General features: G+C 39.4%; 1 protein-coding gene across 3 annotated transcripts; it reads left to right on the top strand.

The window, feature by feature from the left end:
* Positions 1–1311: 1311 nt before the first annotated feature.
* On the top strand, positions 1312–9851 carry LOC120554221. Of its 3 annotated transcripts, none has more exons than XM_039792972.1 (6): positions 1312–1435; positions 2022–2233; positions 4893–5882; positions 6113–6271; positions 8216–8311; positions 9137–9851. In XM_039792972.1, the coding sequence occupies exons 3-6, from the start codon at positions 5067–5069 to the stop codon at positions 9446–9448; spliced, it is 1383 nt and encodes a 460-aa protein (XP_039648906.1). In that variant the 5' UTR covers positions 1312–1435; positions 2022–2233; positions 4893–5066; the 3' UTR covers positions 9449–9851. The 3 variants fall into 3 exon arrangements, with proteins under 3 accessions (XP_039648906.1, XP_039648907.1, XP_039648905.1); XM_039792973.1 differs by having other exon boundaries at positions 1391–1439; XM_039792971.1 differs by lacking the exons at positions 1312–1435; positions 2022–2233 and adding an exon at positions 4460–4678.
* Positions 9852–10125: the final 274 nt, after the last annotated feature.

Below are 10125 nucleotides of genomic sequence, written 5' to 3'. Positions count from 1 at the left end.
TTCAATTACCAACTATAAACGTTACATTAAATTTCCAAAGGTCTTACATTTTTTCTTGTCTTTTTTTTTTTTTTTTCTTTGAATAAATAAATGCCGTAACGTCATAAATAAATATTTTGTGTGTGTGACTTAACAATTTACTTTGGATATGACAGTGCAGGTAACAGCATTATCTACTGTTTACGTCAGTGTTATGCTTTACGGTCTTGACTGTGGAGTGTGCGCGGTTCACGAGTTCTGTCATCCAAGCTCTGGCGCGAATCATTCAGTTGTTAGAAAAGGAAACGTCTCGCACCATGCTAGTAACAGCTAACGTTAGCTCGTCGGCTTAGAAAGTGTCTGAAGGTCTGGCTAGAGATGCGGTCAACTTGGCGGACGAGGCTGCGGGCAATTGGTCGGAGGTAACATTAAGTGAGGTAACGTTAACAGTTAACACAGCAAGCGGATCCGTATGCAAGTCAGTCACACTGAATGAAACAGCGAAGCTGTAAGACCCGCCTGCAGGTTCAGTTAACGTTATAAAAAGCAACGGAGAGAGACAGAGTTGTGTACAGTGTCGGTGTTGCTTCACTGTTGCAGGGTATGTGAATGGAAACATCCAACATGCACGTTCAACTACTTTAACGTTACCCAGATGTGCCGATCACCGGGCTCCGTATATCCCGCTTTTTTGCTAAAACTAAAAAAGAACGGGATGAATAATCACTAAAGCAATTGATAAAGCATATACATTGGCATAGTGTATATACAGTCTAAGTGTGTATGTAAGTGTGCCACAAGGCATTTGCTGGTTATGTTACAATCACTTTAGAATTTAGGTATTTTAGGTACACAAACAAAAGTAATGCAAAGTAATACAATGGCTCTGCATTAAAACCTTTCCTTGATAGGTATGGTGATCAGTTTATTTAATCTGTTTTGAAAGAGGTTTTTTATTTTTTTGGTGTATTTGAAGCCCGTTTATGGTGCTAGTTAACTGTACTGGGCCTGGCTCATACTGAAAGGTGTTCTTAATATTTTGTTAACCGTATATTTATATATGTGTATAGGACAAATTAAATATGTGTAACCCTTCTCAGTGTATAGTAACTAAGAACAATAGAGATTCAGTTCAGAAACTCATGAAGGATGGATTTATTTCAGAGCTGTTGTATGACACTGAATTAGTTTAACCTTGGTGTACCTAATAATAAACTGACAACTGAGTCTACTGTATACCTACACATGTCCCCACACAGTGTTTAATACATTTGTGCATTTTTACATCTACAATGTTGATCCTGCATATTCCTCACAAAATGTAAACAACTAATTTGTTTATATCTAAATGCTTTTTTTCTAACTGCAGTTGTCCTGCATGCTGCTCTGTGGTCAGTCCCCACCGAGAAGGTTTACTAAGGTTCTACCAACCACAACCCTCTATTGTTCGCTTGAGGTAGGTATGTTCACATGCAGAGTTGTGCATTTATATCTATAATACTCATTTGTTTATAAGGTACACACATATATCAGGGTTCAGTTTTGGTTGAATATGATTTAGAGAGGTGTTAATTTATTGTAATGGTCATTTTTGACTCTATATTATGTGATGTGTTGTACAGAGGCGTATCAAATATTTTAACCCCAATACAAAGAATTTAATAGACTGTAACTGAAGTGTTTGTCGTAGCTGTACAAGCAGCCCAAAATTAAATGGGATGAAGAAAATATTAGGAACACCTTTTTAGTTCTCAGCACCACTAATTACAGACTCCAAAATGACCATTCAAATAAAAATAGCTCTTTCAACTAGATAAACTAAAATAAAGCATTACAACCTTTATTAAAGGCTGGGTATAGACTGTTGGTATTTGAACTAAGCAGCAGTACAAACACATTAAGCATTGTACATTTTTACTGCTTAAATTTAATAAACCAACAATATAATTGTGCTATTTATAACACTTTGTTGTTCTGGATTACTTGTTTTACAGATCCATTAAAAGTAAATACATTAATTTGCCTTTTAATTCTCATTGCAGTTATCCTATGAAGTGTGGGTTCTGCGGTTTTCTGAGCTCAAGTCAAGAAGATCTATTGAGGCACCATAGACTACGACACAGAAGAGGATCTCACTGGCCCTGTATCTACAGTGACTGTGTGTGTACCTTCAAAACACCTGGCGCGTTAAAATCCCACCTTACCAGATCACATTGCAGGACTGTAAGAAGGCAGGTGACATCTTCTTTTTTCTGTGAGTTATGTGAATTTAAAGAAACTTGTACTGAGCGCACATTTTTCACTCATCTGGGACATCATTTAAAAAATCAACACACTGTGCATTGCCCCTTCCTGCGGTGTGAGTTTAAAACTAACAATCTTAAAACCTTCAGTTCACACAGAAGCAGAAAGCACAAGAATGCGAAGGACATTAGAACTTGTCTAAGAGTGCATTCTGAAAATGAAACCTGTGCCATTGACACTCATATCGTTGACCAGCCATTAGATAACTTTGTTGAGGTGGAGGCATCACAAAGTGGTTCAAGTAACAACGGTGGGGAAGAATATGTAGAAGCTGAGACTCTTGAGCATAAAATTGCATCTCTTTTTCTGTGTATGCAATCAGTATTGCATGTCTCCAAAAGTGCTTTACAGAAAATCGTTGAAGAATTTAATGATATTCTGCACTTTTCTAAAGTTCATTCCCTTCAAAAAATCAAAGAAGTGTTTACTAAACATAGTATTGAAATAGATGATTGTGTTGTTAAAGAAATTAATGATTCTATATTCCAAACCAATCCACTTATTTTGACTACTGAGGCAAAAGGTGCGCTGTCCACTAATCACAGGAGAAATCTCTATTTTAAACAGCACTTTCCTGTAATTGAACCAACTGAATATACGTATAGCACAACACATAAAAATACATTTGTGTATGTTTCAATCATTCAGGTTCTAGAGAATTTACTTGGACGGTCAGATTTTTTAGACAAGTTAGTGTTTATTAAAGTAGATAAACCTGGTCAATACGGGTCCTTTCAAGATGGCGTGTACTTCAAAGAAAACAAACTTTTTGGTGTGCAAGAGACAAGTATTTCTGTAGGACTGTACATTGATGATTTCGAAGTATGTAACCCATTGGGGACATCCAGAAAAATTCATAAGATTACTGCAGTCTATTGGGTTGTGCTCAATTTACCAGCAAAGTTTCGCTCTTCCCTGCCATTAATTCAGCTGGCTGCTCTTGGAAAGAGTGTTGATGTTAAACGGTTTGGGTATGATGCATTTCTTTATCCACTGATCAAGGATATACAGTCTCTCGAAAGGGATGGTGTGTTTGTTGAGGTTCTAGATACGTTTGTAAAGGGAACAGTTTTTTGTGTCTGTGCAGACAACCTTGGGGCCCACAGCCTTGCAGGCTTTCATGAATCTTTCAATGTTGAAAAATTTTGCAGATTTTGTTGTCTTAGTCGAGACCAAATTGCAACTGTCGAGGCAAGGAATTTTCAACTAAGAACTGTACAACAGCACAACATATTTGTGGAGGAGCTTGAGTCAAGTGATAAACAAAGTGTAAACGGTGTTAAAAGGGCATGTGTACTGAGTAAGCATTTGTCTTACTTCCATCCAATTACTGGATTTCCTCCAGATATTTTACATGACTTCTTTGAAGGGGTTATTCCAGTAGAGTTATGTTTGTGTCTGAAAGAACTGATTAGAAAAGGATTTATTACATTTGATGGACTGAATAGCCGCATAAAACATTTCCCATACACATATTCTGATAAGGTCAACAAGCCACAACAAATTACAAAGGCCAGCTTTGGAAACGGAAGAATCAGTGGCAACGGGCATGAAAATTGGACATTTTTACGTTTGCTGCCTCTTATGATTGGGAGCAGTATTCCGGAACAGGAGCCCTCATGGGAAATATTGATGGACCTTAAAGAGATTGTTGAGATTGTTGTCTCTACAACGCTATCTGAGGAAATACTGTGTTACTTGCAGAGTAAAATATTTGACCATCGGAATCTGCTTATTGATACCTTCCCTGACTTTAAGTTGCGGCCAAAACATCACTTTATTGAACATTATGTACATCTCATACGCTGCTTTGGACCTTTAGTGGACTTGTGGACTATGCGATTTGAGTCAAAGCATAACTTTTTCAAAAAAGTGGTGCATGATGTTCTCAATTTCAAGAATGTGCTTCTCACACTCTCTTGTAAACATCAACAAATGATGGCGTACTACCTTGATTGCCAAAATCTGTTCAAACCAAAACTGTACATTGGCAATGTTGACATAGTTAAAACCTCATCGTTGGAAGAAAAACTGAGGAATGTAATTGAAAAGAAGTATCCACATCAAGATTCTGTGTCCCTTGCCAAAGATGTTCATTTCTATGGGACTCGGTATGTAAAGGGCATGATAATTTCTGCTGGGCAATGCAGTGGACTGCCAGATTTCTACAAGATACTGAACATTGTGGTCAACTTTGAGAAAGTGTCCTTTGTCAGTACAAAGCTCTCCTCTTGGTTCATCGAACATTACAGGTCTTACCAAGTAACTGACAGCAGTACAGACATTGAAATCCTGGATCCAGAGGCTTTGAATGATTACCACCCTTTGGCTGCATACCCAGTTGCTGGAAAGTTAATGGTGACCCCCAGGATGTGCCTGCTGCATTGACAAAATGGTATGTGCTCTGGTGTACTAGTTTCTGCTGTTAGGGGTATCTAAAGCAAAACGGTAACAAAAGACAGAGGTTTATGGGTTTGTAGAGTGGAATCTTGGCAGCTGTTGCTTATTGTAAGTTCAACTTGTTTCTTTTATAACTTAAAATCCAGATAAGTGTTCTTACAGTTAAGTTAATGGTCCTGCACATTTTCTTTTTCTGTTTGTCCTCACAGGCTTTGTTACTGCGAGTACACATAAATCCTAAACTTATCCGGAAAGTCCAGCTGACGAAGACCCCTGAATCTTTGGAGGAACTAAAAGATGTACTACGAGAAAAACTTGAACTTGACGGTGAATTTGCTGTACAGTATGAAGACCCAGATTTTGGGAACGCAGTGTGTAACCTGATGGACATTGCAGAGTTGCCACCAGAAAAGGCTGTCTTGCACATTATTTGGAATATTGATGAATCGCAAACACCATCCCATTCATCCTCCATCTCTTCCCTTGATACAGCCAGCATCAGTTCACCAGCCTCCTCCCACAGCTCATCTTCAATTATTCGCACCTTCATGCGAAACATTTCAGAGTGGCCTTCTCCGTTTGTGGTCCCCTCTTTCTCATATGATGTGGAGTTAAAGCTCCGTAAGGGCAATGACATTTATGAAAAAACTGGGCAAGGTCTAAGTGTAACGAGAGACATGAAAATGGAAATTCTAGACAAGCTGGCACAAGAAATATTTGCTCTGAAAGCCTACCCTGAGAAATATCAAATAGTATCGGTTGCCTCTGAACTTGTCAACAAACATCCGTGCCTTAAGGAGCCTGGTAGCGGCACAGGATACGATGGTTGGACAACAAGCATCAAGTACAAGCTTGGAAACTACCGTTCTAAACTGCGCCAGGCTGGATGTAATGAGGTCAGTGTAAACCGAAAAAGAGGGAGGGATGACGAAGTTGATGAGGGTAGGTTTTCCTTGAAAAAACCAAAGCGAGGTGAAGTCAATCATGTTCCTGATCATCCAGAAAACTACAATGATGAGACACTAGAAGACCAGAGATGTGTCCTGGTGGGTGAAATGAAAAAGAAGGGGAAAGACATGGAAGTAATCAGACAGAAGATGGACCTCACATTCTCCCTTAGGAGAAAGGAAATCGTGGAGGTGGAGCCCATGGTCTTGGAAATCCAGGAGAGATGGCCTGCTCTTTTTCTGAGAGAACAGGCAAGACAGATTTAAAAATAAAATATTTAGTTTGATTGCTTTTCAAAGCTGTCAAGATGGCCACAGGGCCATCCATTGGCTTATTCAGAGTATAGATTAGACTGTTAAACCTAATTAGATTGTGAACTATTTGAGTTCAATTATTTTATGGTATAAGTGTATCTACTATCACTACAAACTCAATCATTATATGTTTTGTGACTGTTTTGTTTTTCTTTTGACTTCTACAGATTTGTGAGGAGTTCTACCGTGTCACTACTAAAGACCTGTTGGGGACCTTTAGAGCAGCCTTAGATGAGTACTGTCCTAGACTGCTTAAGCTGTACCGTGCCAGGAGGGGAGCCTGTGGTCAACACATGGAAAATCTCTTGGATAGGCTTGATGAACAGGTAGACTTAACTGTGAAATTTAGTTTTGTAAGAAATTCTGCAAGGTCCAGGGTATTTATTTTGTGTTTGCTGCTAGTTAAACATCAAAGGGAGGACATTTTTATTTTAACGTTGTGTGGTCTGTTGGCTAGAGCAGTAATTCAGCTGATTATTAGTTACTAGGAACGTGCACTTAAATCACACTGTTGTTCTACATGGTTTTTTTCCTTGAAATCTACAATGTGTATTTTGTCTGAATATCTGCTAGGGCTGCACGATATTTTGTTTCATCGTCGACATCGCAATGTGCGTGTGTGCAATAGTCACATCGCAGGACATGTGATATTAACGCTACAACTTTTATTGCTGCTTGATAGAAAAAGAAAACTTGCACGGTTCTCATTTTACATGATTGTTACTAGCCAACCCTTCCCCTTTAAGGCAGGTGGCCATGTGGGCGACGTGTGTATGTGACGTAACGTTAGTTCAACGGGGTTTGTTACAGGAACTGAGGCTCTCCCGTGTGTCTCTGTAGAAAAGACAAAATAAGCACCTAAACAATGTTATCACGACGTCTCCTAGCCATTTTGCACCGCAAAGTTGCCAGAAATATGCTACCAGCCAAGCAATAGCTATTATAGTTAGCCTTAAAGGAACATGCCGACTTATTGGGACTTTAGCTTATTCACCGTAACCCCCAGAGTTAGACAAGTCGATACATACCCTTCTCATCTCCGTGCGTGCTGTAACGCTGTCTGACGTCTCCAGCGGCATCAGGCCAGCACAGATCATGCAGGTGAATGGTTCCAGTAATCCTACTGCTCCCAATAAGTGACAAAATAACTCCAACATGTTCCTATTTACATGTTGTGATTTATAGAGTGACAGCGTGTACAAAAAACAACGTAACATGAGACACAGCCATCTTCTAACCATAAACAAACCGGGAACTACAGTATATTTTCAGGCGGAAGAATATAGTACTTGGGCGGAGTGATATGCTCGCAGCAAGCCTGTCTGAGAATATAGTTCCCGGTTTGTTTACTGTTAGAAGACGGCTGTGTCTCATGCGTTACGCTTTTTTGTACTACGCTATTGTCAAAATCACAACATGTAAATAAGGACATGTATTAACGTCTTTGTCACTTTTGTCACAATTTGGAGCAGTAGGCTAGTTGGAACCAGTTACCTGCAGGATCTGTGCTGGGCTAAGCTAATGCTGGAGCCGTCAGACAGCGTTACAGCACACACGGAGATGAGAAGGGTATGTATCGACTTGTCTAACTCTGGGGGTTACGGTGAATAAGCTAAATGCAGACCTCCAGTCAATGTTGATAAATTAATCAAACGAACAAAGCAGGCCAGCTAGTTGTCGACCACAACCTGAAAATGAGCGAGGAACAGGATGGGAGCCACATCAGGGAGCCCCCTTATTTTAGAAAAAGCAACATGCATGCCATTGTTGAGTTTAGCCTGGATTGAATAGGATGAATACAATGGTTACATGTGAGTCAACCAGTGTATTTAACTACCTCATTTCAGACGAGAAGTCACAGCACTCTCTTGCTTTTGTGTTTTGTAAAGCATTAATGTTTAAGAGTGGGTCAAATAAGAAAATAGTTATTTTTATTTTATTTTCAGATGCACTCCCCTACAAAGTTACCCTATAATTTGAGAATATTCGAGCCATTCATGTCATCATGTAAAAATTACAGTATTTTTTCAAATTGCAATATACAGTATATCGCACGGGAAAAAATATTGCAATGTCAGTTATTTCCAATATCGGTACCGCCCTATCTGTTATACATTGTCTAGGTTTCTTAAATTGTAAAAAAACTAAAGTTCTTGTATTTGTCAACAGATACCATGGTGAAATCACGACTGCAGTCTAACTCTGTAAATAGGCCCTATATTCACTGCTCTAAATAAAGTCTGTTGGTCTTTTTTTTTCCTGATTTTCAGACATCTGATATTGCACTGCATCGAAAGAAAACTTGTCTTGAAGGTCTACCCATATTTGTCCGTGACACAGCAGAGAAGCTCTTCCTGAAATGCCTGGTGAGTACAGCATGGCCAGCCAAAAAACTGAATAAAGTCACCCTTTATGTGTCTAAGAGAGACTGCGAGCTCCAAAAATAATCGGTTTGTAGTTTTATTGTTCTGGGCTGTTAAATATAGATGAATGTATGGGAAACACTGAAGAAATAAGTTCAGATTGGATCACAACATCCCTAGTTACAATGTTTGCAGTTACACTCCAGAGCCAGACTTGTGACTAAAATCCTTCATCTTGTTAAATAATATAGTTAAACGATCAGGATCTAAAAGGGTTATTAAAATGTTGTGCGGTCTTCCTGTCAACCTTGAAAAACACTTTTTTTTTTACGCCTTTTTTCAGTTTTGTTTTTGCTTTTTCAGTTTTAAATTGTAACATTTTTCTTCTTTACATTTTCTGTGCTTATTTCTACGTCCAATATTTTCTGATATAAAACAAAAATTGAAAACGGGTCAATTTGACCCTAAGTCAACACAAGGGTTAAAACTAGGGTTGAGTTCCGAAATAGGGCACCGGTTCAGACGTAAACGGTAGTAACGAGACCGATAAGAACGAAAATTTCAGTTTCTCATTTCGGTGCCTGACTTTTTTTCCCAGAAGCATTGCTGCACGGGACGCTACGTTACCGTTAGCTAGTAGCTGGATTAAACCCAATGGTTAAAATGCTGACAGCTTAAGGCCGTTGTACACTTGTGCGGAGGCTCGCACGAACATCTGCAACCTGTGGCGACACCTTTTATGGCCCTTAATCCAACTTGTATTGCATTAGTAATAAGCAAGATGACAACATAATTCACATACTGTTTGATTGTGTCTTCTTTTAACAGGACACGGATGCAGTAGATGGGCAGACCAGAGGTGTCAAGATGGGTATCCTGACTGTTTTCGTAGATGATGCACCTACCTTGCAGCCCACAGTCAACAGTATTGACATTGTGTTGGAGGAGGCCATTGTCCTCACAGATCTTCCAGACCTCCCCACTGCATTTGCCTACCTTTTCGGCCTGCTCTATGCCTTGAACATGGAGTTTCCAAAAGAACTCAAGTACACTTTTGAAGCTATTCAGCACATCTTCATGGAACTTTCTGCCAGTTGCTCACAGCGTGTCAGGAGCTTGAAAACCAAGCTCTTACTGTAAGTTGTTGTCATTATGGCTGGCCTAATCGGCCTTAGAGACCTTTCAAAAACTTTGTTTTAGAGTTGCCCACATGTTTGCACTGTTATTGTCAGGGTTTTTTGAGATGTTGGCCTGCCTGTTTTGTGATCACTCAAAGAGAAGTACAGTTATGAAGTTGAGTAACATGTTGTTGAGGCAGAGTAAGCAAGCCTATTTTAAATTGCCCAAATTACATTTGCACCGCAGTTGTGATCCCTCAGTGAGAAGTACAGGTGTTGGAAGAGACTGTTGTCTTGCCAATGTTTCTTGTGTATATACTGTATAACTTGTTTTAAAAGTGAAATAACATGCTTATGAGGCATAGTAAGTAAGCCTATCTTAAAGGAACACGCCGACTTATTGGGAATTTAGCTTATTCACCGTAACCCCCAGAGTAAGACAAGTCGATACATACCCTTCTCATCTCCGTGCGTGCTGTAACGCTGTCTGACGGCTCCAGCATTAGCTTAGCCTAGCACAGATCCTGCAGGTGACTGGTTCCAACTAGCCTACTGCTCCAAATTGTGACAAAAGTGACAAAATAACGCTAACATGTTCCCATTTACATGTTGTGATTTGTAGAGTCACAGCGTGTACAAAAAACAACGTAACATGACACAGCCGTCTTCTAACAGTAAACAAACCGGGAACTATATTCT

This window comes from Perca fluviatilis, chromosome 24 (assembly GCF_010015445.1).
Source record: "Perca fluviatilis chromosome 24, GENO_Pfluv_1.0, whole genome shotgun sequence".
NCBI classification, from domain to species: domain Eukaryota; kingdom Metazoa; phylum Chordata; class Actinopteri; order Perciformes; family Percidae; genus Perca; species Perca fluviatilis.
This window is presented reverse-complemented; position numbering and strand designations above follow the sequence as displayed.

Excerpts from the sequence above, each read along its gene's own strand:
- LOC120554221 (XM_039792971.1), top strand. Across the intron at positions 5,883-6,112 it reads CTCTTTTTCTGAGAGAACAG|ATTTGTGAGGAGTTCTACCG; the intron begins GCAAGACAGATT and ends TGACTTCTACAG. Across the intron at positions 8,312-9,136 it reads AGCTCTTCCTGAAATGCCTG|GACACGGATGCAGTAGATGG; the intron begins GTGAGTACAGCA and ends TTCTTTTAACAG.